General features: G+C 43.0%; 1 protein-coding gene across 1 annotated transcript in view; it reads left to right on the top strand.

Annotated features, from left to right (window-relative positions):
- Positions 1-27,002, top strand: part of MYO10 (myosin X) — a 209,897-nt gene that overhangs the window by 147,366 nt on the left and 35,529 nt on the right. The window contains exons 20-21 of the mRNA XM_046671550.1: positions 22,325-22,449; positions 22,544-22,658. Coding sequence (XP_046527506.1) covers positions 22,325-22,449; positions 22,544-22,658 — 240 coding nt within the window. The remainder of the gene's footprint in view (positions 1-22,324; positions 22,450-22,543; positions 22,659-27,002) is intronic.

The following is a 27,002-nucleotide window of genomic DNA, read 5'->3' on the forward strand; positions in this document are numbered from 1 at the left end:
CCAGCCGGAAACCCTCCTCTGAGCTTTGACCTCATAGTCTAATTTTGTAACCTACTTTTTTTCTAGCCGTCTAAAGTTTCTGGTTCTGTGCTGGTCCGTGTCACTTGGCCAGCACTTCAAACTGAAATGTGTCCGTAATTAAATTTCACCTTCTTTACCCTCCACCTAGGTTATCAGGTTTTTCTTATTAATCGGGGTAGGTAGAGTATCTCCAGCTTGGCACTGGTGATCTTTTGGAGGGGACAATTCTTGGCTGTGGGGCACCATGCTGTGCATTGTAGGATGTCCAGCAGCAGCCCTGCCTCCTACCCACTAGACGCCACTAACAGCCCCCTCACCCAGATGTCTCCAGACATTTCCAGACGTCCCCCAGGGGGCAAAATTGCCCCTGGTTGAAAACCACTGGATTATGGTATCAATGCTGACTCTTTCTTGTTATATATCCTTATTTTTCCTTTGTTCTTGGTAAAAACTGTATCTACGTAGAATGTATTTTTATTATAATAGCCCTTGTTATGGCTTTGAGCCATACATTTTTTTTACTATTGAATATATGGTGAAAATAGAAAATTGCATATCCTTTAACATGTTGCGGATGTATTGAGTCGGTAAGTTAAACATATTATTGTTTCCTTCCCTAGTAAGTAGTACTGGAAAATTTTAAATGGCAAGGGGGGCTCCGTTAATATCAGCGTGCTTTGCACGATTACGTAATTGCTCTGTGCTATCCACTTTCTCAGATGAATGGCTGTCCTAGTTTCAGCCCCTCTGAAAGGATAAAACAGCTCATTAAAGTGTGCCAGATGCTTTATTTGTCAGTATTTCACTTAAAAGGGAATACTGTTCAGCTTTGGAATTACACTGTGATGTGCTCAGTTTGCTTTTATGAAATGAAGGAAAAGCATCTCTTAAAAGTATTGTTGCATCTCCCCCTGCACCTCGCACCTCTCCACGTTTATAATGGTGAAAACTTCACTAGCAAACACATGTTTCAGATACTATTTAGAGAAGCTTTTTAAAAAGTCTCTTTAGATATACAAGAAAATAAAGTCTGAATGTGCATGTTAAGGTTGGATAACATTTCAGCTTTTGCACTGATAGGCAAGACAAAGGTTGAAATATGAAATCTTGTAGGCATATGTTGATTTTTGTTTTCGATAGGACAAGATAACTACCGTACACAAGTAGAGGACTGGAACGAATTTTGCTGAGCCAAGTAAATAAATCCCACAAGATTATTGGAGCCAAATGTAAAGCATCTTTAATATGTTAATTGTGGCTTGAGAAATTGCAGGAGGAAAATAAGCCTAGCTTCTGCTTTTCTTTCTCTTTCTCCTTTTTTTTTTTTTTTTTGCTGTTGTTTGTTTTCGCGTTAACTCTGAAACATTGGCCTGTGTATTTGATTCACTGACTTCATCACATGAATTCCAGTACAGCTTAGACTATTCAATTTATGTTGGACCACAGTTACAGCTCTTAGAGCCTTTAATTGGAGGTACCTTGCAAATTAGGGAAATGAGGTCCTTTGTGGAGGTGGAAGGGCTGGTTGGACCTGGTCATGACGTCATTTGATTGGGATTTCCAGGATTCTAGCACACCTGTTAGTACTCACGGCCAGGTATCAAAGGTGCAGAAAGATACAGAAAAGCTGCAAAGCTCGATGTAACTGACCATCTCTGAGAGCAGCAATTGTCTGTAGCCTGTTGCATCAGCACACGGGCCACTTCTCAGGAGCTCCTGCTGTCTGGAGCTGTGCTGGAGGCATTTCCTGCTTTACATAAACTTGGGGCTCCCCCAGTGTCCACAGAATTAAAGCCTTTCCCTTCTCATGCTCCATTAAAAAAAATGAGCTACAATACAATTGCCACTTGTTCTATATTACTCACCTTGCCTGCTCGGAGCACAGCCACTCTCCTTGTTACAACATGTTGATAGAAAGTATTTAAATGATTGAGAAGGCGGCTTGGGAATATTCCAAGGACCCTTAGCCAGTGGCCTGGGTGCACAGGCATTTTTGTTCTCTGTTCTGGTCATTTTGGTAAAAATGCCTAAAACACGGATTGCTCTCTATTGAATGCTGTGGGGACCATAAACTGTCCAGGATGCAGAGTTCAGAGGGGGGCGCTGCTGTGTGGGTATCAGTGAATAGACTCGTCAGTTGAATATTGGCTATATTGAGGGGTTGGGTGTAAAAATACAGGAAGGAGGAAAGAGATGAAGAGAGCGTGTCTGAATCATTTCTGTTTCTGTTCATACTGACTGGGCTCAGATTATAGTTCACGAAGCCAAAACAGTGATGGGGGGAAATTCGGAGACAGACCCGGGAGGATTTTTATAGAATGTTCACCAGCGTATGATGTATCATAGTGGTGTTTCTAAACAGCACTGGTCCCATATGGCCTGGTCCCGTGGTTTTATTGCCTAAATCACGGAATTTAAAGTCTAATTCAACACTTGTCTCAACCAGCCCAGTGACTCTGTAGCAGTCAATTAACCTGGGTCTGTTTTTTCTACATATTCTGGGGCTAATGGCATAAGGTTTTCATAATGCTCAGAGAAAAAGTTGATTTTGGTGCTATTGGCTAGTGAAATTCAGCAATCTGTCTTTTTGGCAATATATGGTTAACAGGATGATGAAACCGTTACTCTTTAAACATTTCTGGATTAAAATGATTAATGAACCTCTATCAGGAGAGCTTGTATCCTGGTGGACTGAGCAAAGTTCTACAGGAAACGCTGCGCTCACTGCCCTTCACCAGCCATGTGTCATTGGCTGTCATTAAGAACTCAGTTTTCTCATGGATGGAGTGAGGACAGAAGTCACCCATTTTTAGGGTGGTTGCAAGGATTAATTGTGATCTGGTCTGTAAAACTCCTAACTCAGACTCTGGCACACACTGACCACTGATGGTTATGGTGGCTAATGAGTAATATTTATCATATTTGTCCCTATGGAAAGAGGCAGCTCACGTGTCTTGTTGGAGACCACTGATACTAATGGTGTGGCTATCCCAGCACAAAGAGGTGTTTATTTCCTCTCATGACTTGTCATTTGAACTAACTCAGCACCCCATCTTCAAATAGAATTTACAAAGGACATGCATTTTGGGGTAGATGTAAGGAAAGACAAATTCAAGGGAAAAGTATTTTCAGAACCCCTGAAAACTATTCTTTAAATCCAAGAATAGGAAGTGTGGTAAATGTTAATTGGATCACTAAAGGAAGTGGGTGAAATATGTTGTTCCAAGGACAGGTCAGGAGAATGAGCATTTCCTTGTCATATGTAGGTTTTCTGTTTCTTGTGTCTGTCTTGGATTTGGGGTCATGTGTTTCTCTCTCTCTCCCTCTAAATATCTTTCCTTTTCTACCATTTTGCTTAGTTGGTGGAACAGTCTTCAACTTAAAACTCATTGTTTCATACTAATTCTCCAGCACCAGTGTCTTGAAGAAAAGTGCCAGACTGCAAATGAGCCAGCGTGGCATCTCACACGTTGGACCCTTTCCCTAAGTCGGGGGGCACCCAGACTTGAGCATCTTGAGTCACACAGCTCAGAAGCATGATCTCGAGTTCTGCCGAGATGCTGGGAGTCCTGCGAGGCCCTGGGGGTGGGAATAACCTGGCCTTTGAGCGTTGTGTGACCTCCCGTTTCCTAGCAACTGCTAACTGCTCTGCGGAATAGTTTGTGGCGTTCCTAATTTATACTTAACCGATATTGGCTGTGTCCAAGGCTGGCTAATTTCCCATTATGCCTTGCCGACAACCACTTTAATACATGAATAAGCAAGAGAAAGGACTCCTAGGAAGCTACTCTCACCAACACCCCCGTTCCCACCAGGCCTTCATTTTTCTTCTGGAACGTAGAATTTACCAAGGACTTGCCAATGTTACCATTTCTCTCAGAGCAGACTGCACTGAACAGTTTTCGAGTAAAATTCTCCATTTGATTTTTTTCTGGTGTGCCAAGTATTCATGAATATTTGTAAATCAGGTGCATCCATTATCAAAGGGGTAATTCTTCCCTTAGCTATGGTATCTTCTAAGCAAATGTAGAGCGGTGGCTATGGCTGAGTTTCTTCCTGTATAAATGGGGTGAAGGGGTGGGTGATTTCTCAAGCCCCTTCCAGCTCTCAACCCACATGGGTCTGATGAAATCATACTTTCTAATAATTGGCATCTCGGGGTTTTGGCTCAAATTTTTCCAAATTGCTATTTTTATTTTCACACTTTCAATGGCAGTTCAAACTCCTCTTTCCTAATTTGGCTTTTTATTTATTTGTCTCTGAGAACTATTGTTTTCCTCTGTATCTTAACTTTAAAAAGAAATTCTCTTTTGAAACTGGATGTAGTAACTGATTTCCATCTTCCAGCCGATCGGAAGTTTTTTTGTCTCTGAAGTTCAGATTCCTGAAAGCAAGAAACCACCCAGTAGAGCCTCCTGATTATTATCTGACTTATGCTATCGTGGTGGCACATCTTGGTACCTGTTGATGGAGCAGTGTAAAAATAATTCTGGTCAAGCATTAGAGACCTCAGTTTGACAAATTTTCCTGGCAGTGGACGTTGAAGAATGTGAGGCTGCTGGGCTCACGTCCTTCTTATTTTCCTCCTCATCCCGTCTTCCCTTTTCTAGCTCCGCATCCTTATTGCTTTGACATAAGCTTGGTGATTGTATAAGTGACTTGGTGAGTTCCACGACTGTTTTAGCATTTTAATGACTGATTCGAGCCTCCTTGCCAAGATCTACGAAGAGAGACAGCTGCCCCCCTAATTTGTATCTCTCCGCATGATTTTTCAGAGCGAGTCTGAATAAAGGGAACTATGACTGGTTCAGTATGGTGTACAGAGAAGGAGAAATAGAACAGTGGGGAATACAGTGGGATTGAAGTTTCCTTTAGCAAGATAAAAAAGAGTTTGAACTGCATTCGTTAGATAAAATGACAACAGATCACACCAAGAGCGAGGCTACCCTGTGAGGATGGCATTTGTGCTAAGGGTTGGACCTTCTGTTGTCTTTGCCAGGGCTTGTGGTCTGATTTAGAACAAATCTTTAGTCCCTCCCTCCACCACCACCCCCTTTTTCTCTGTGTCTTTCCGAGAGTTTCTTTCAAGACATTAATTGACTCGCAGGATAGATTTTTCTTTTTTATCTTGAATTACTAAACCCCTAATTTTAAATTTAAATTCAAAATTTAAAGTTGGCCCTCCAACCTGACCTCTCATCCTTCCATTGTTTTTACTCCCTCGTATGAATACACTTGTTCCTTTCCATTGCGCCGACTACTCAGTCCCTTCATTTCTCCAGATCTCCTCACGAATCCCCTTTGAAATTTCGTTATTGCTTTGCCTCAATTGGATTCATTGGTCAGCCATTAAAAAAAATTTTTTTTTTAAATGTTGGCGCCTCAGCTAACATCTGTTGCCAATCTTTTTTTTCTTCTTTTTTTCTTTTTCTTCTTCTTCTTCTCCTCCCCTAAGCCCCCTAGTACATAGTTGTATTTTTAGTTGTGGGTCCTTCTGGTTGTGGCATGTGGGATGCCGCCTCAGCATGGCCTGTCAAGTGGTGCCATGTCCGCGCCCAGGATCCGAACTGGCGAAACCCCAGGCTGCCGAAGCAGAGTGTGTGAACTTAACCACTCGGCTGCGGGGCCGGCCCCCCAATTTTTTTTAATTGGAACATGGCATACTTATTTTAAAAAGTGTTCAAATCATCAGTGTGCGGCTTTGAATGATAAAAATGTAAGCCCAGATGTAAAACAACATCCTAGGTCAGGAGGAGATGGTGAGCCATTTAGTCATGAACTTGCAGCTTCCGTAAGATCCCTGACCTCTCCTTTCTCCGGATGGCCAGCCTCGTCTCGGATAATGCCCATGGTCTCCTCTTTGTCTCAGATTCGCGGTGTTGCTGGACAGTATGGAGAAATGTGCTTTGATTGGTTCTAGTTCACGTTGGCGCCAGCCTCAGAGGAGACCTCCCTGCCCTTCCTCCCTCCCTCCCCCCATACCTTCCCACACTCCTGAGCCTGATGTCAGCCTTCCCACTCCAGCACCTGGCCTCACCTCGTAATCCGCCAAAGGACTGAGAACATCTGTCCATTAGCCAACTCGCCCACCCTCCTCCGCTGCATCCCATTTCTCTGTCTTCCTCCCTTAGTCGGGTCCTCCCAACATTTTGAGTGCTACATTCCTAACACTACTCTGTCCCAGGTCACCTGGTTGTTTGGCTGCTCCAGATGAAACCACCACCAAGTGGTACTCACTGAGGCCACAAAACCTGGGTGCACACATTCTTTGATTCTGACTTTTCTGACCTAGATTGGAATTTGAACCCTGTGATGTCCATCTGTCTTTGGCCAACTCATGTTGTGTGCCAATAATATTACCCGCTCATGTTGCCACTGCTAACCTCTGCTCCACTGTTGATCTGCCTTCTGGATATCTGAGGCCTACAGTGTTAACCACTATAGAGTTTTAAGCTGTGCACTCACTTTGCATTATCACCGCAGATCTCATCTTTCAGGAGTCTAAGCCCGTTGACTACCAGCATCCCCTCCTTCCCAGGTGTAATCTTTCCTTTCCTCCACAGGACTTCTTCCATCATATGTCACACACACTTGCTACCCCCTCAGTCTCCTTCTAGGCAGACTCTGACTCTTCAGTGACAAGACACAGAATAACTCGGCCATTAGTGACCTACACAGTTTATACACATAAGTATCACATTTAATAAGCGCGTGTTTAGAGGCTACACAATGTCAGAGCTTCGCATCGATGCATCTGAGATTCTCTTGGTCCTTCCTCAAAGTTACAAAATGGCTGCCATGGTGGCACCATCACATCATCACAGTACCTCCTCATTCAATTCTTTCAACAGATAGTTTTTTCGTACCTGTTGTGCTCTTGGGATGCATCTCTGAATAAAGCAAATAAAGACCTTGTCCTCTTAGAGTAAACGTTAACCCCCAAGAGGAATCGGGGCTGGGTCCAAAGGGCTGCTCTCCTTTTATTAGGAGGCAAAACTCTTTCCCAGGAGCCCCTCAGGAGATTTGCCTCACAACTCCTTGGTCTTGGCTTCTCTGCTTGGTTCTAGGGCCAGACCGGACCTGTGGCTGAGCCTTGCTCCACAGGAAGCTGGAGAGTGAATATCTGGCAAAGATGAATGGATTTCCAGGGTTGGCTTGGAATGCTCCCATTCCCAGGACAGCTGCCCTGAGTACAGTGGGAGTTCCATTAACAAGGGAGGGTTGACGTGCCCCACTAGAGAATAAAGCTTCAGATGAGTGGAGAGGATGAGGATGGAAAGATAGAAATACAGAAATGTTTGCATTTTGTCTTGTGTACACTTTGGAGAACTTTTAGCAGAGATGTCATATCAGGTTTTCTGAATACACATTTTACTCTTGTAACCTTTTTCCCCCAAGATTGGCTCTGAGCTAACATCTGTTGCCAGTCTTCCTTGTTTTTTTTTCTTCTCCCCAAAGTCCCCCAGTACATAGTTGTGTATTCTAATTGTAGGTCCTTCTGGTTGAGCTGTGTGGGCGCCACCTCAGTATAGCTTGATGAGCAGTGCTAGGTCCACGCCCAGGATCTGAACCAGTGAAACCCTGGGCTGCCAAAGTGGCATGTGTGAACTTAACTACTCAGCCACAGGGCCGGCCCCTCTGTTTCTCTTACGAGGAGGAGGAGCACAGAATCTAGACACAGGTGCTAGTGCTTACCAGTCACATGACCGTGGGCAAGTCACTCAGGTGTCCACTTCACTTCCTCCATATGTAAATGGAATAATATTCCTCGCTTGCCCACTTGCCCTAATAGGGTTCTTTGAGATTTAATTAAGGTAAAGAAAATCCTTGGTACGGAATAACTCATATTTAAATATTAGGTACCGTTATTTGCTGTTTCATTTTAATTCAGGAGGGAAACCATAGCTACCTTTCAGTAGTGAGCATTAAATGCCATCTCGACTTTCAACCATGCGGGGCTCCGCTTTTTGCAGGAACTCGCTGCTTTCTGTCTTGCCCGCACGGGTGGCAGAGGGTGTCCGCAGGAAAGCGCCAGGTGCCTCATCCCTAAAACAGAGGTGAAGACCAGGAGCTTCCTGCATGGTTTCCTGGGAATTCATGGGCCAGAGGCAGGCAGAGCAGGGGTGTCTGCATCCGGTGTGTGCAGGAGAGAAGGAAAGGAAACCCCCCAGTGAGCAGTATTCTACATGCATGGGCGTCGAGAGGGAGGGAAGTCAGAGCAGCAGGTGCAAGGGCCGTTGTTAAGAGCAGGAAACCGGAAAGGGACAAGAATGGAAGAAAGAAGCTGTGGAGGAGGGCTGGCTTGTATTCTTGTAACTCAAGGAAGCATTCAACCAAACACTGAATATGTGTGGTTTTCAGGCCACTTGTGGGTTTTGGAAACAAGTATGCGACATGGGCACAGTGGTAGCTAAGATTCAAATGAATAAATGTCCCACGGACACAATTAAAGAGAAAATGCTTGTCCTGAACACTGGGAAGCTGTTAGGAGTAGGCTTTCCAAGCATTTGCTTGCCAGTTTTGGGGACAATGCGGGTCAGAGTGTATGAGCCCCGCTTGGGCCTCAGTCTAGCTTGATTACAAATTCCCCTGATGCGGCTCTTTTTCATCATTACTGTCGGTGCTGAAGACGCTGGGCTTGATGTGCATTTAAAAAGAAAACGAACCAAAACTTAATGTCCCAGGAATCTTTTGGAGTGACTTCGGAAACTAAATATAAATTTATTAGGAAAAATAAAAATAATGTATTTTGTTTGAGAATCATTGTCTTGATATTTTGTACTCTATTTGGAAATTCTTCTCGTCTAATTTCTTGGTTTAGAGTCATTAGCCTCATGAAAACTATTCACGGGGTCTCTTCTGTTTCACATTATTTGCATGAGTGCTGTTTTTCATCTTTGTGAAATGATTTTTTAGTAAGATGTATTTTATTTTAGTCTTTATATAAGCCTTGTGTTAAAATAGTCTGACAGTTTGTTTATATAAAACAGGCTCCAGATATCAAACAAATGCAAATAGAATTACAATGTTAAAGCTTGTTCTTTCACTGTCTAAGTAGACCAGAGGCGCAGCCTAATGTGTTAGAACAGCACTGTCCAGTAGAAATAAAATGTGAATCATGCATGTAATTTAAATTTTTCCAATAGCCACTTTTAAAAGTGTAAAAAGAAATTAGTTTTTGTGAAGTTAGTTTTAACGATATATTTTAGCCCAATATATCCAAAATGTTATCATTTCAACATGTAATGAGACTTTACTTTTTTTATATTGATTTTTTGAAATCTGATATATAATTAGCTTTAGAGTGCAATTCACTTTGCAGTATTTAAGTGCACTGTTTGCCCGGCTTTCATTTCTCTAACTCAGAGGTCAGCAAACTTTTTCCGTAACTGGTTAGATAGTCAATGTTTTAGGCTTTGCCATTGTCGTATGAAAGCAATCACAGACAATGCATGGCTGTGTTCCAGTAAAACTTTATTTACAAAAACAGGTGGCAGGCCAGTGTGGCTCAGAGGATGTCGTTTGCCAGCCCCTGCTCTAACTAAATGCATTGTCTCATTTTAGTTTTAATTCTCAGAAGTTGATTTCTGTTTTGGCTTAAAGGGTGCTACCAAGATAGCTATTGTGATGAATTTCATTCAAGAATATTCAGGAAAAATGTACCAGGAAACAACCTCCATTGTTAAGTAATGAATACTTTGGAACTGCAGGAACTCCCCACCCCCTGTCCTGAACTTGCACCTTGCACGACAAGCAGTGTGCCCAGTGGTTCATAGTGTTGGTTTGGCCCTCACTCTGCCTGGCTCTATCTGGAGGAGCTTTGTGACCCTGAATAAGTTAATTAACCTCTCTGTGCCTCAGGTTATGCAACTGTAAAGTGGGGATAATGGTAATCCGTACCTCATAGAATTGCTAAAATTAAATAAAGCTAGCATTGTAAAGCTAGCTTAGTGACTGGCACAGAGTAAATCCTTGGTACATGTTAACCTTCATTAGTACTGCTGCTGCTGTTACTATTGCTAGTACTGTTACTACTAGTAGTATTAGTATAGCTACTATTACCACCATCCCATAGAGATTCTTAAACACAGACCAATCCGTGCAGCAGAACAGAAGCGCTTCAGTTGACCAACGACCCACAGGTGATCTTAGCGGCTACGCACGTGGTGTCACTTGGAATTGAACTTGTCCCTAAGTAGAAGAGCTACTGCACACTAGGGAGGCTCTGGTAGAATCTGCAGGGCTTCCGTGGGAGAGGAAGTGCTTGCCTCTCACCCCTCTGCCCTGGTAACTGCTATGTGACGTTACTCAGTTGGCTCATGTTCTTTGGACCTGTTTATTGAAGATACTGCTGCGCTGCCCACCTTACAGGGTGGTAGCGATGACCCCATGATATCCTGTGTCTGGAAGGTGTGAAGTGCTGTGCAAACGTTAGCTGATAGCAATTCCTGAATGGTTGCCTCTCTTTGCCTTGTATCACACATTTAATTTGATCATCAAGGGTCAGCTTAATTCTTAGGGTGGTTGGGAAGATTCAATGAGCTCATACATGCAGAGGGCTTAACTCATTGGGGGAAACATGGTCCCTGTTCAATGAGTAGGTGGCTGCTATTTTTGTTATTAATAACCCATCCCTTTAGATTTCTCTTCATCATTTGGCCTTGAAATATTATATTATTAAATGACTTTGTTATGTCATGTGACAAACTCAAATTTCCGTGGTCTAACACACTAGAATAGAAAACGGGCAGAATTACATTGCAGTCTTCTCATCAGTAATTGCTTTGACTGATTGATTAAAATGTCATCCCAATATTAACATTTCATATAAACTGGGAGCCAAAGGAGTCCCACAGTAATCTTTTCATGGAACAGAAGCCCGTCTCTCACACAGGGCACCTCAGTAATCGTGTTTCTTTAGAGGTTGGACAGAGACAGAGGAGGTGATAAAGCTACACACTGGAGCGATCTCCTTCCAGATTTCTGTGCTTCTAACCATTGGCCCTCAAGAGGATAGGGCTGCATTCACCATGAGACACAGAGGGTCCTTGGGGGCCAGCGATGGAGGTGTTGACAGGAAACTCTGGGGTGAGGACTCCACGGTTCCACTCTATTTCCGCTCATTCAGTAAAAGCTGAATAGAAAGCAGCAAAGAGTAGAAACAACCTAAATGTTCATCAGTGGGGACCTGATTAAATACCTTCTGGTAATGCCATCATGTGCAGCTGTGGGAGACCTATGTGCCCTAAGAGGGAACTCGCTAGGATGCCATTCGGTGAAAAGAGCAAAATGTGGAACATGTTTTTATTTGCTTTTTAAAAACAAAAGCAAAGTGTGTGTTTGTGTGTATGTGCACACAGTCAGACGTTTATACATGCATAGAGTAAATCTGGAAGGAGATGCTGGAAACTGGCAAAAGTGGTTTTCTCCAGGGGACCTGTGGGATTTCCATTGTATATATTCTCTCTATTTTTGATTTAAAAAAACAAAAAACCTTTACATGCATTATTTTTTCATTTAATGACAACTTAAAGGAGAAAACAAGATTTTGCTTGTATCTCCGAGTTTCTTTTACATCCGACCTCATTAAACTCTATACTGAAAAATTCCTCCATTACATCTTGCAGCTGACCTATTTCCCATGAAAATACGTTCCAGCTATATCATATAAGTAGTTGAAAAAATAGATGGGTATCAAGCTGTGTTTGGGGCATGTTCTCTACAAACACTTTTCTTTCTTTCTCTCTTTCTTTTCTTTTCTTTCTTTTTTTTTTTTGATGAGGAAGATTGGCCCTGAGCTAACATCCCTGCCAATCTTCCTCAATTTTGTATGTGGGTGCTGCCACAGCATGGCTTGACAAGCAGTGTGTCGGTCCATGCCCAGGATCCAAACCCATGAACCCTGGTCCACCAAAGCAGAGTGCGCAAACTTAACCACTATGCCACGAGGCCAGCCCTTACAAACACACTTTGAGGACTGCTTAGTAGACTTTGTGACTGGCTTCCTTTGGAGTCAAGGTTAAGCCAGTATCAGAACTGAGTTTTTCTGTTGCTCTTTCCATGAAAGTAAATCAAATCTAGTTGGATAGAATTAGTTTCATTAAGGTTTTCTTCCTCCATCCATTTAGTTGTTCAATTTTAGTACACATGTGGAGTAGTATCAGAATTGTTCATTTATATAAAGTTGAGGGAAACTACTTTATCAACTACAGTACAGCACTTATGTGCAACTCCTTTTGCCTTGAGTCTTAGACTGAATAGACTCCATTTCCAAAGTTACTTTAGTTGGCATCTTTTACCCCCAATCCTTCAGTGATGTTGTTTCATACATTTATAATACATTTAGATTCTTTTGTGATAATGTGCATTATTTCTTAGGATTTTCCGAGGTCCATTCTTGTGCTGTAAAGTTCTATAGATTTTGACAAATGTTACTATGTCATGTATCCACCATTAGGGCATCATACAGAATAGTTTCACCAACCTAGAATTTCCCTGTGCTTTATTCATTCATCCCTGAGTCCCTGAGAACCACTCACCTTTCTACTGTCTCTATAGCTTTGCTTTATCCAGAATGTCATGTAATTGGAATCAAGTAGTATATGCCCATTTCAGAACAACTTCTTTCACCCAGCACTGTGTATTTAAGGTTTATCTGTGACTTTTGGGGGCTTGATAGATTTTTTTTTAATATCTGAATAATATTCCATTGAATGGATGTACCACAGTTCTTTCTCCATTTACCTATTGAAGGACATCACAGTTGCTTCCAGTTTTTGTCAGTTATGAATAAAGCTGATACAAACATTCACATTCATGTTTTTGTGTGATCCTAAGTGTTCAGCTCAGTTGGGTAAATACCTGGGAGCATGACTGCTGCATCAATGTTAAGACCACGTTTAGCTTTATAAGAAGCTGTCTTCTATATCTGCTGTGTCATTTTGCATTCAGCCAGCTATAAATTAGAGTTCCTGTGGTTCCACATCCTTGTCAGCGTTTGGTGTTTTCAGTTTTCTGGATTTAATCATTCTGATAGGTGTGTAGTGGCATGTCATTGTTATTTTAATTTGCAGTTTCCTAAGACAATTGACGTTGAGCATCTTTAAGTATGCTTTTTAGCTATCCCTGTACATTCTTTGATGGTGCATCTGCTCACATCTTTGGTCTGTTTTTAAAATTGGGTTGTTTTTCTATTGTCGAGTTTTAAATGCTCTTTGTGTAGGTTGGATTACAATCTTTTCAGGTAAGTAATGTCAAATATTTTCCCTGTGTGTTGCTTGTCTTTCCATTGTCTTAACAGTGTCTTTTACAGAGGAGAAGTTATAATTTTAATGAAATCCAGCTTATCAATTTGGTTTTTCATGTACTCTGCTTTTGATACTGTTTCTAAGTTGTGGCCAAACAAGTACATTAGAAACAGCTGTAAACAGAACCACATTTATGCAGTACGGCAGTATAAGCCTGTACGTATCTGAGGTGTCAGGTCCAAGGGTAAGCAATTTAGTGAGAAATTCGTAAAATTCAGCTCCTACCCTGAAGGAATTTATAATCTAATGGGGAGTTCACATGGCTATGTCTAATGAATGTACGAAAATACGTGACACGAGGAAGAGCATGGTCATGGTCACGGATGGCGCCAGTGAGATACATCAGGAACAATTTTATTGAGGCAGGAGTATTTGAGAGACCCCTGAAAGATCCTTGGAAGTCAACAGTTAGAGACAGCAGGAGAGCATTTCAAGTGGAGAGACCGGCCTCAGCTGAGATAAGATGGGAAGTGAAGGTTTTAGTTAAGAAACAGCTAGAGTTACCTATAATTTGCCTAAAACGTAGGGTTCGTGTAGGGATGGATTGATGGGGAAGGTAGATTGGAGCCATATTGTGGGGGCCTCGAATGTGCAATTGAAGGCTTTGTCTTAATCTGGCATGGGCTGGTAGTTTGTGAAGAAGGGTGTGACATGGCTGAAGCTATGCCTTAGAAAGATTTCGTGTCTGTGCGTGTGTGTGCACGTGCATTCTTTATGTTTAAGTTTTTCCTTTCTCATTAAGTAGTCGGGATTTGTGTGGACCCAAGGTGAGCCCAACAGCTTCCAGCTGTAGCAGAATTCAAGTTTTCCTCGCTTAGGGTGATAACTGTTGGCTGGGAAGGGTGTGGTGTCAAGGCTGTGCTTGGTGAGCGAGAAATTTCCATCCTCTCTGCTCTGACCTCCAGAACTGGCTCACAGCTCTTGCCACTCATGTAACCTGTTTCTTCCTGTTGCTCACCTGGGAGGGGGTTGCCTCTTCTCCAGGGGAAATTAGTCTCTGCCTCTTTTCTCAAAATGGGAAAATCAGCAAGTGGCAACAACTGTGTAAAATGTTTAACAGCCCGGGAGAGAAATAATTGATGTAAGTACAAAGAACCTTTGTTGCTGGTTTAATTGGCTTCTGTTTACTGTCTGTTCAAGGTCAGGAAAATTATATTGCTGCTCTAGTAACCATGCTTTTGAAAACTATTCAAAGCATGATAAACTTCTCTCCAAAATTTGTTAACTGCTTTTGAGAGTTAACAGACAGCAAATGAAAATCAAGAGGACTTGCATCTTTTTTCCCTTTTTTTTTTTTTGTTGTTGTTGTTAATTAGCAAGAGGTGGAGACAGGAGTCCTGTCAAGACTTTCTCGCTCAATACGGATCTGGGAATGATAGGTCATGAGTGCAACATTGTTGACTTTTGGTAAGCTCTTCTGTAATCTTCTTAAAGTTGATGAAGGGTTCTCGAAAAGAAGGTTGGTTAGTGTTTCCAGTTGAGTAAGGTGGAGGTGGAGCGCATAATGGTGGTGCACACACAAATACACGTTAATATATGACGTCCTCTCTGTATGTAGACCCTCTCCCACTGCACAAGAGTTCCCGATCAAAATAAAGAATTAGGTCATGGTTCTTTTTGCTAAATAATCAACTTGTTTTATATTTCTTAGGATGCCAAGAGCTAATCCTCCATAATATGGACTATGTATGGAGTCCCCCAGTTGCAGACCTAATACGTATGTAAATAAAGTTTGCAGTATTTGGTCAGGATCCATTAAAAAGATAGAATGAGAAAAAGTAGAACTCGTTAATTTTCTTTTAGAATGTTATATATTCTCACTTTGAGAAACAATCTTCCAGTGGAAGGGTTAAGTCTTGGAAGATATAAAGATTAAAAAAGAATTTTTTATGAAGCTGCTCAGTTAGGGCAATGAGACAAGTGTTGGTATGACGCTCACATGCCATGTTTGGTTGCTCTGTGCTCGAGGACCCGTTTGCCAGGCCCAGGGCCCGCTGCCGTGCTTCGTTCTAAGACGATGGGTGCCAGGGAGCCTGCGTTTGTCGGGCCGAGCAGGGACTGAGTTTGCTCTCGTGCATCCTGTACATAACATTTGGTTGTTCGGTCTACGAAGGTTCTTCAAAAATACTTCAGATTGATTAAAATAATAAGTAATGCCTACTTTTACCTGATCTCCACGACACTGTGATCATTTCAAGTGTTTTGTGTTTAGACTTTGAATAAATTCTCTCCCCAAAAGAGAGGGAAGGACTCATTCTAGAAATAAATTACAGCCTGTGTTCAGAAGCCCCCACGTGAATTATCAAGTTGTATTTGGGATTTGTTGTTAAAGCCAAAGCAGCTCTTATTAAATATCTTGTCACATGCGGGCTCCTTCCACGGGATGCAGTTCAGTGCATTGCGAGTCTGTCCCTCTTTCTGCTGTTGTGTATCGACTCTTCTCGAACACCCGCCCTTGGCAGGTACCCAAGGAGAAAGGAAGAGATCCAAGTGGAGTTGCAGCCACAAGTAGGTCAACGAACATTTGAATTCTCTGTCAGTTATCTGCGGCTGGGACGCCAAGTCAGGACGTTGTTGGCCTTTCGTCTTCTGTGTTAATGGGACCGCAGTGACCAGAGATGGCTTTGCTCAGAGTTTGCTATTTGATTTCCCAAAAGGTTTCCTCTGTTCACGAGTTGTTTCCACGTGCAGATATTTGGCTGGACTCACGTGTAGTCAACCATGTGGCTGTGGCCCTTAGAACTGCAATTTTTATATCACATGTATTTACACCAAGTCAGCACCTGCGGCTTGGTCCCCAAGGCCCCGCCTAGTGCCAAAATCTTCAGAGAAGGTCTCCGTGCTCCCAGAAGATGGAGTGCTCCTGGGGTTGCCACGATAAAGGGCACATTCTCTGCCTAGGGCCCCCCGTCATCTGTTCCCTAAAGAAGTTTCCTACTCATTCATTTGAGAATTATATCCTATGGAAGTGCGCCACCAATTTTATAACCTGTCACTAGGAAAATAGGGTTTGATGTGTGCAAGTCTGATTCACGCTAGTTTTCAGGAAGGCACAGCTCTTTGAGACTTAACTTCTCTAATTGTTTGATTTAAACAGATATCAAAACTGGTTTAAACAAGTCCTTTAGCCTTGCCCACTTCCGGTTTCCTCATCTACAAAATGGAATAGTGGTACCCACGTGACCCACCCCATCAGGTGTCTGTGTTCAAGTGCTATATGAATGGAAGGATTGCTAACGGTACCTCACACACACAAACAAAAGAGTACTTGGTGCCTGCATACTGCTAAACTAGGATTTGAAATTCTTGTGCATAATCAAGAGCAGATCTTTGAGGGGAGAATAATAGAATTCTTTTTTTAAAAAAAATAATGTTTTTAACATTACATTTTTACGGTTGTTACCCCAGACTTTAAAAATAATATATGCTTCTTAAAGGAATTGAGACATCTGTTGATGAACATCTATGAAGAGTCATTCAAAAATTAAGGCAAAATGAAATACCTTGTTAATGACAGTTATTGAGAATTAAATTTAACTTTGAGCTTCCTGTCAGCCAAAGCAAAAGGGGTAATACAGTGCATTTTCTACTCTTTTTCCTCTTTTAATCACTCTGTTTATTTTATCTTGCCTTAATTCCTCTTTGGCACAAGGTGGGGCATAAGGATATTACAGTGATTTATATGATGGTCAGTTTACAAATTTATAGTCAGAGGAAGCCTGTCATTTCTTCTAGAGAGACTTGTTTCCCCCCTTAAAGCAAATTTTTAAAAATTTGATCTCATCAAGCCAAGTGAAGTGATATTACGTAACAATGGATGATGGCAGAGTGAAATAAGAATCAGCTATGTGCCAGCCCTCCCTCCTTATCTGGCTTGTCCTCCCCTCTCAGTAGAGTGACAAGTGTTATATATTTGTTCTTTTCGGAGACTCTGAGGCATGAGGTGGGTCTCACCTCAGCAGTGGTGTTCTGGATTCGCCACCATCACCTGACCCAGAGTCTTGCTGATAGAGTACGTCATCAGTGTCCCTCTTTTGTCAGAGAGAAGAAGTACCTTCTCCCCGAAGTCTTAGCTGGCCCCCACCAAGCCCGGTGGACCTGCGTGTGGCAGGCTGGATACCTACCCCCACCTCCCCTTCCTGGCCTCTTCGCTTGGTTTCTGTTAAGATCTCTCAAATGCTGAAAAACATTAGGACTTTAAGGGTTTGTAGATAATAAACTCATTCTGATTTCTTTAATTAAATAAACACAGATTGACTGTCCCTGTACTATAGTCAGGCGGCTATTTCCAAGTCCGTTGTCTTACTTCTTACGGTCTTGATACAATATTGATGAAATTATGGAAGGCTAGGTAATGCTCAGGGCAATCAGATTCATGAACACATAAATGCATTTCTTTCTGTCTCTGTTGTAAAGCCCCTGCCCTGTCCTGTGTCCCTGTTTGCCAGCACCTACCTCTGTTGCCCTTTATTTGGATTTTAATTTGTAGAAGGTAGGGCTTGCTGGTACTTGATTTTTGTGGAGGGCTTAGCATGCTCTGTTATCAGTCATTTGTTTTGTCTGGGCATTCTGAAATGTTATTTTTTCAGATGGTAGAAAGAAAGTGTTTCTAATTTTTTGGTAGAATTAAGGTCCCTGAAAGTAAATATAATTAGTCCTGTCTCCAGGATGCAAACTTTCTTTTGTGTCCGTTTCTTCTTATCCATTGTAACTGGCTCTGTGTCTCTGGCTTCTAAGATACTCTTTTTTTTTTTTTAACAGCTTTACTGAGATAATTTAATTCACGTACCATGCAATTGACTCAACGTGTGCAATTCAGTGGTTTTCCATATATTCACAGATATGTGCAGCTGTCATCACAGTCAATTTTAGAACATTTTCATTCCCTCAAAAAGAATCCCCCTTACCTTTTGGCTCTCCGCCTCTCTGGATCCCCATCTCTTCCACCAAACTAAGCAACCACCACTCTGCTTTCTGTCTCTGCAGAGTTCCCTGTGCTGGACATTGTATATGAATGGAACCGGGGAACACGTGGTCTTTTGTAACTGGCTTCTTTCACTTAGTATAATGTTCTCAAGGCTCATCCATGTTGCACCATGTATCAGTGCGTCGTTCCTTTTTATGGCCAAATAATATTCAATTTTGTGGATAGAGCACATTTTGTTTATCCATTCTTCATTTGATGGATATTTGGGTTGTTTTCTACTTTACTCTTATAGAAGCATCTCACCTGCTCTCCCTGTTTCTCTCTCCGCTCACCCTATTCCATGCAGGACCTCAAGAATTCATTCTGCATCTGATTTTTCACCTTGTAAAAAATAATTTCCCCCTTTTCCCTTAGCTGTCTCTTCTTCTCACCACCCATAGCAGTGTGCTCGACTCAGTAATGGCCTAGCACGTATCCTTCTATGCTTTCCTGCACATGCATATCTACATGTATATATTCAGGCACATGTACTTACATAGAGCACTTTTGGGGGGGATGAAGTCCTTGTTTGCTTTACAAAAATGAGATTGTTATTCATACTTTTCTCAGTCACTTTGCAAAAGGCTTGAGTCAATTGGTACATCTTTAATTTGGTCTTATTTTTTAATGACTCCATAATATTTCATGGTGTGCATGATATCAGAATACACCCAGCCATTCCTTTGGTCTGGTTTCCAGTTTTGCCACTGCCAGCAAGAGAATCCTTCTACAGCACAGGCCTGTCCACACTCATCCCCTGCTCCGAGCCCTAGGTGACTCCTTACTCAACAAATGGCCACCAAACTCAGTGTCCACCGTCAGCCCAGGTCCCTCCCCATCTCCCCCATTCTGCCCAAGACTAACTGCTGAACATGCCAGCTTCCTTTTCCGCCTCTTACGGTTGGTTCGCGCTGCGTTGTCTGTGTGGAATGCCCTTCCCCTTCAGCAGTGGACAGTCAGTTCTAAGAGCCCCAAGTCTGGGTCAGACCTGGGTTCAAATTCATGCACCAACTCTACCACCTCAGTATTTTTCTTTCTCCTGTGTTCCCAAGGAACTTATCATCTTTAATATGGTTTTATGTCTAGCTTTCTACTCTATACATAGTGATATTTGGCATACCAGTCACCTTCCTAAATTTCAGGGTCATTAGAAACACAGCCAGCGCGTGTGTGGGAGCCAGGGATATGAGGGGTATCCCTGTACATTCCTTGCAATTTTGCTGTGAACCTAAAAAGTTGTCTTAAAAAAGAAACTATGGAGACAGTAAACAGATCAGTGGTTGCCAGGGGCTGAGGGGAGGTAGAGATGAATAGGCTAAGCACAGAGGATTTTTAGGGCAGCAACACTACTCTGTATGGTACCCTGATGGCGGATACGTGTCATCGTACATTCATCAAAACCAACAGAGTGTACGTTACCAAGAGTGAGCCCTCATGTCAGCTGTGGACTTGGGGTGATTCTGATGAGCCAGTGTCGGTACATCAGTTGTCACAAATGTACCTCTCTGGTGGGGGATGTTGACTAACGACTAAAAGGAATCTAGCCCCCACCTCTTTCTGTTCTAATCCTCCCCAAGCGTGAATTGCAAAACCTTACACATAGGTGTTTAATAATTTCATATTCAGTAAATGGGTCGTGACCAGACTTCTGTGACTGTAATTGCCCTGGTTTATGGCCATTACTTCTAAATACACCCCATTTGTTGCCATCAAAACTTCACTGTTACACCCTGCAGGCAGTCTTTGTGGGAGGGAACACTGGTTCTGGAAAACTAGTTACCAGTGAAGACTGGAGTGCATTAGCGAAGTTTTGAAAGGCAACATGCCTTTACGTTGTGACTTTTCCAGCCTCCAGCTGTGTCATCTTTGAACATTAAATTCACCAGAAAAGGAAGTCGAAACTAAAAAAGAACCACCAATGGAAATACAGGCTTACCCCCCTCGTGATTGCAGTGTGGGTTGCCCATGGCGACAATCTGCCTATGGATCCCCCTTCCCTGGTTCAGTTTCTGTGAAGGGGCAGAAACACAATCGCAATGGGAGCCTGGAAAGAGCGGCCACTCCTGGTGGGTCTCTCCCTCCCCTCCCTGGGCTGTATGAAATCCTACAACCACACCACACTAATTAGCCCAAGAATGGGAGGGGTTGTCATGGCGACCGAGCACTTTTTAAAGCACTGGAATGGTGTTCATTATTGTTCAGTGTCTTTAGCTGCAGCGCAAAGGTCAGTGTGGCAGTTGTTTTCCATATGAATTTTGGCCTGAGAGCCAAACAGAAGGTGGAATGCTCCTCAGAGAGCCTGGAAGATGGTAAGTGCAGCTGAACTTTTTGGGATGGGGTGTCCCTTTAGTAATATTTTTTAGGATGTTTTAATAACTCTAATGCCAAACTAAAAAATTGCACGGGCTGCTAAATAGAGATTGGAAGAAAAGAAGCAAGGAAAAACAGTAGGAGTCAGGAGTGCCAAAAGCTTGAGAGAGATTTTTTATTAAAAGTCTTTGAGCATCAAATGATTAAATAGTAAATGAGAAGATTTCTCCGATTATGAATTTGACAAAGTTGACCAAGTCTGATGCTGTATTCGGGGTTTGTTTTATGTTGGTTCTGTCCTACTCCTTGTAGATTCCTACTGGTCGGATTATATTGCCAAATAAATAGAACGGAAGCATTTTAACGAAATGGCTGCAGAACAGTTGCCCCTCTCATTTTTTAATCCAAAGATAAGATATGAGTAACCAACGGTAATTTTGTTTTCGTGTTTTTATGTCCTTCTCAACATTTCTAAGGGTATTTTAAATAGTCGAGACTAAAATCCTGTGAGCCACAGTTCTTTGGAAGTTTGCCCTAATTTCTTGGCTGTCCTTGTATAGAATACTGCTGAGTAAAGACAATTTGACCACAGCATTTGTAGAAGAGATTAAATTTAAGAGGAGTCAGCCTGCTGGAGATGACGGCAGCTCACCGTCCAAAGCTGGAAAGGAGATTTGCAGAGACTTCTTTCCATTTATTTTCCTCTTGTTTGGAAAGCGTACAGAATAACAGGGCTTTAAGCCTAATTTTGTGTTAATGACTGTGTTTTTAAGGGTCACAAATTTAAGCCACTTTCCAGTTTTTGCACTTTTTTAACAATGTCTTTCTGTCCTGTGGCACTATTTTTCAGTTGTTTTATGCACAGTTGTGTAGGATAAGAAAATACAAATTAATTAAAGGGAGTGTGTGCTTGGATTAAAAAACTAATCACTGCCCAAAAAGCCGTCAATGGGAAATGGCCTACTTTTGGGCTTTCCCCTGAAAGGCTATTGTCCTGTCAGCAATGCCAGCTTGTTTGGCGACTGAGCGAGTAAGAGAATACATTTCAGAACATTTGGTCTGGGTTTGATGTCCTCTGTCTTTAATTTCTGTGTTCTGCGATTAATTTATTTAGTGATCATACTGTGGAGCCCTCAGTAAATGGGGTATCCAATAGAAACTGAGAAAATTAAAATTCTTTTTCATTCTTCTCTCTTTTCTCCAGTGGTGCGTCCTTTCTCCTCCCCCCAGTCCCTCACTGGGTTACTGTATTATTATCTAAAAAATACCTTGGAAATTGAAGTTTAAAGAGTAAAGTGACATTTGTACGACACTTTAGATTTTTTGGGAAACAGTATTAAAAATGGTGATGCATTTATGATATTTGTAAAACCGTCAGAAATTTGAGCATGGATATTAATATTAAGGAATTATTAGTATATTTTTAAGATGGTATTTGGTGGTGTGGTTATGTTAAAAAATGTTACCGATAATCTTTATTAATGAAGTGGTGTGATGTCTGGGACTTGCTTGAAAAAATCCAAGAGGAAGACTAAGTGGGCTCATGGATGGGGCGGGATTGACATGGGGTGATGGTTTATGAAACTGGGTGATGGGTACATGGGGGTGGGGTTCATTTTCTGTGTTTTTTGTGTAGGTTCAAGGTGTGTGTGTGTCAAACAATAGTGGAGGTGGCAGGTGGCCTTGTTAACTTGATCATCTTCCCTTTCGCATGTTTTAGATGCCAGACCAGTTTGACCAGGCGGTTGTGCTAAACCAGCTGCGGTACTCCGGGATGCTGGAGACGGTGAGGATCCGCAAAGCCGGATACGCGGTCCGAAGACCCTTTCAGGATTTTTACAAAAGGCAAGTCGGGGCCATGGATCCTCTCTCTTTTCAAAGGGGTTGGGAAAAGAGGGAACGGTAGCAAGAGGTGACGTGGGGCGTCTTTCTGTTGCAGGTATAAAGTGCTGATGAGGAATGTGGCTCTGCCCGAGGACATCAGGGGGAAGTGCACAGCCCTGCTGCAGCTCTACGACGCCACCAACAGCGAGTGGCAGCTGGGGAAGACGAAGGTAAAATTACAGAGAAAGAACACGCACTCCACCAAGCCCCCGAAAGATGCTGCGAGGTTCCATGTTCTATGCTACTGTCAACCAGTTGTTTTTAACTTGAGGAAGAGACTAATATTATGATGCCCACCATAATCTTTTGTCTTCTAGACAGTTAATATTTTATTTGCAGTCTTGACTTTTCAGGGACTTTGTTTTCGTTGGGGGACACATGGAAACATGGTACCCTAAGTGTTTATGGTGCACATTCATTGAAACTGTCAACAGACGTTGGCAGGTGAGGACCTCAGTGCCGTGGAAGTGCTGGGCAGCCTCCTGCATCTAAGAAGTGAGACCCCAGACCCTTCTAACTTTCCATGACTCAAATGCTGGATGTTACCCTGCACCACAGCAGCTGTGCAGGAGGCCAGCAGTCAGTCTGAAGTTCTGTAGGTTCCCCAAAATCCAGCGTGGAAAGCCAAGTAAAATCTACTTTTTGAACATGTTGGTGTGACTGAGGCCCTTACCCCTTATTCCAGACAGGAGCCAAGCATTGGGCAGTCTGGCCAGAACACCAAAAATTAGCCATAAAATTAGGCGTGTGGCCTCTTCTCCCCATATCAAGGAACTGCCAGAAACCTCAGTGGCCTTCCCCTCTCATCCCGTATCCCCCTCCGGTATCTTATCACACAGCAAAGACAGAAATGTGACTGACCCTGGACACACAAACGCAGGCAGCCCCGGGCTGGCCTTTGGGTTTATGGATGTTCTGTGGGCTTATTCACACGTGAACCTCCTGACTCGACAAGTAGCAGTGCCGCAGAGAAGTTCTTTAAAGTTTCCACTTAAATTACATTGTTTTTAACCAAGGAATTTTTTGTTTAAAAAAAAAAATAGAAGGAGAAAGGAATGGAGGGAGAGAGGAGGAGGGAAAGAGAGAGCTGGATCTTGCAGTTTGACCGTGTTAGTCAGCTCGGCTTGCTATAATAAAATACCATAGACGGGGCAGCTTAAACAACAGGCCTTCGTTTCTCCCAGTCCTGGAGGCTGGAAGCCTGCGATCAGGGCGCTAGCATCACCGTTAGGATGAGAACCCTCTGCCTGGGTTACACACAGCTGCCTTCTTGCTGGGCCCCCATTTGGCAGAGAGAGTGAGCTCTGATCTGTCTTCCTCTTCTTACAAAGACGCTCATCCCATCAGGGGGCCCCACCCTCCCGACCTGATCTAAATCTAATCGCCTCCCGAGGGCCCCACCTCCAAATGCCATCACACTGGGGGGTTGGGACTTCAACATGAGAATTTGGGGGTAGGGACACAGACCTTCAGTCCATACCTTTGACGAGTTTTTAGGTATCACCTCGAGGCCATTCAGCAACGGAAAGTGTGTAAAGAACATACTCTTCTGTTCTTAAGGAATTTTAACTGGCCAGGGATTAAGATAGAAATATCTAATAAGGTAGAGATGGCACGCAGAGGTAATTGTTTCCTATTGCTGTGTAACCAACTACCAAAGGCTTAGCAGCTTTAACAACATGCCTTAATTATTGCACAGTATCTATGGGTCAGGGGTCCAGGTACCGCTTAGCTGGGTCCTCTGCTCAGGGTCTCCCAAGGCTGCAATAAGTGTCCGCTGGGACTGCAATCCTTCTGGAGTTTGAGGTCCTCTTCCACTCTCAGGTGGCGCCAGAATCCAGTTCTCAACAGTTGTGGGACTGAGGTCCCTGTTTTCTTGCTGGTTGCCACCCGAGGCTGCTCTCAGCTCCTATAGGCCCCCTACCCAGTTCCTTACCACGTGACGCCCTCCCGGGATCTCCCTCAACATGACTTCTTCAAGACCTGCAGAAGAATCTCTGGATCCAGTCTCCTAAGACTGAGTCTTATATAATGTGACGTATGCACAGAAGTGACATCCCACCATCTTTGCCATATTCTCAGTGGCTAGAAGGAAGTCACAGGTCCCACTCATACTGGTAGGATTAAAGAAGGTGTAACTCATTGAGGGTCACCTTAGGGTGTGTCCTCACAGGTTTATGGGTCTCTCCACCTGGAGTTTTACTCCCTCTTCCTTATTTAGCCAACTCGTCCTTCAGGTCTCACCTTAGGTAGACTTTGACAGGAATCCTTTTGGTATTCTTCAGTGCTTCCCCACCCCAAAAGCTCACCCCCAAAAGGGGTTAAGCTCCCTCCTCCTCTGTCATCCCACATCATCCTATTTTCGCCCCATTGTGACACTCAACATTTTGTCATGCCATCTTGTCATTGCCTCTTGACTTCTTTACAATCTCCCGATGGAAAATGTAGTCACTTGACCGTTCTTCTACACAGTACACATGGGAGCTCAGTGTCTGTTAAGTGCTGGAAACCTATGAGGGATGGCACAGGATGCTGTACATTTAGTCACTCAGGGAAGACTTCCTGCAGGAGGTGGCTCAGGTGGTGCTCTTGGCAGTACAGTGTAGACTGCTCTGATTTTTTCTGCATTCGCTGTAAACTGATACCCTCCTGTCTTCATGCCTCATACAGTGAAGCAACATCAAAGATCATTATGACTCACCCAGCCAGTAACAGTGTCTTCTGAGCTCTGAAGAACTGATCCAACTTCACTTACAACTTATATTCTGGAAGTTAGGCCCAAGCAAGGCTCGGAACTGGAGCACCGGGCCAGAGAGACACAGACGCAGAGACGTGGGCATTGCCCTCAGTTCACGGCATTGCTGGGAGTTAAGGCATCCCACTCAACTGATAAATTAAATCATGGAGTGCTATAATCTCTTTAAGGAACAAGGACACAGCTTCTCCGGGAGAGAGCTCGCTGTGGATTGGAATGATTAGGGAAGTATTCAAGAAGACGAAATCTTTTAAAGAGGAGTTAAATTTTAATTGGTAAAAAGTTGGAAGTAGAAGTAGGATAGAGGCGTATCATTTCACGTAAACATTAGCAAGAAAATGTAAACATTCAAGCGTTTGAATTGCGTCTGCTAAGTAGCTTTGACCTCCACCGACATGTGACTTAATTATACACTAGTGTGTGACTGTCGGTGTAGCTGCCAGGAGGTCTTTGCATTTGAAGTTTTGAACCTCTAATGAACATCTGGATCTTCTGGTAGAGAAATTTCCATCGTACTTACACAGGGAAGTGTGGGCAGTGTTGTAGTCAGCAGATCAGACATGGCACCCGGTCTGAATGAGCCGGCATAAATAGGATGTGTGTAGTCCTTGGAAGCCAAGAGTTCCTACCTGCTGGGGAAGCATTCCTCATAAGGGAGGAGGCCTTCCAGACCTCCATGGAACAGCCCGTGAGGAGATCCTGACAGTTTTCCCCACTGAGAGGTTGAGTTGAGGGTGACCCAGGTGGGCAGCTGCTCCCCTCTCTTTTCCTGGTTTTGACTTTTCTCTCTCCCTCATGACTCCAGCACATTTCATTTATCTAACCTCCTCGACTACATTGCCAGGCTTTTTTTCCTCTGTTCTATGGCAATAAAGCCTGCAAGAGGTACTTTTATAAAGACATCTAACTAGAATAATCCATAGGCTCTTGAGCTATCTAAGATAAGGATGAAAAAAGCCACAGGAAATTGTTCATACTGGGTGTTGAGTCAAGTTCAGCAGAGCGGCCCCTGGAGGGGGCCTTGCCCTTTCCGAGCTGCTTGATGGTGCCCGCAGAGGACAGCACCATCATTCATGGCACGGTCATGCTGGCTCTGTCTTGGCCGCATCCTGGGAACGTTGGGAGGTGACAACAGCTCACCACAGGGCTGGGAGAACTGGCATCACTCTCCATGTGTCATTGCATAAATTTAGGGTGGATATTCTTAGTGAAGCCAAGTCAGATGTGTGAAAGCATCTTGCTCCACTTGTTTGCCCTTCAGGTTAGTGAAAGAGAGAGAATCTAGATAAAGATGTGGGAGTAAATTTAATAGGCAGAGCAGAGAGCTATCTTTTTGGGGTTTTTTTATTGAGGTCATAATAGTTTATAACATTGTGAAATTTCAGTTGTACATTATTATTTGTCAGTCACCATATAAATGCGCCCCTTCACCCCCAACCCACTTCCCTTCTGGTAACCACTAAACTGTTCTGTTTGTCTGTGTGTTCGTTTGTCTTCCACATATGAGTGAAATCATACAGCATTTGTCTTTCTCTTTCTGGCTTATTTCACTTTCTCTTTCTGGCTTATTTCACTTAACATAATACCCTCAAGGTCCATCCATGTTGTTGCAAATGGTACGATTTTGTCTTTTTTTATGGCTGAATAATATTCCAGTGTGTGTGTGTGTGTGTGTGTATGTGTATACCACATCTTCTTGTGAGTGTGTGTGTGTGTATGTATGTGTGTACCACATCTTCTTGTGAGTGTGTGTGTGTGT

The sequence above is a fragment of the Equus quagga genome, chromosome 9 (assembly GCF_021613505.1).
Source record: "Equus quagga isolate Etosha38 chromosome 9, UCLA_HA_Equagga_1.0, whole genome shotgun sequence".
Lineage (NCBI taxonomy): Eukaryota > Metazoa > Chordata > Mammalia > Perissodactyla > Equidae > Equus > Equus quagga.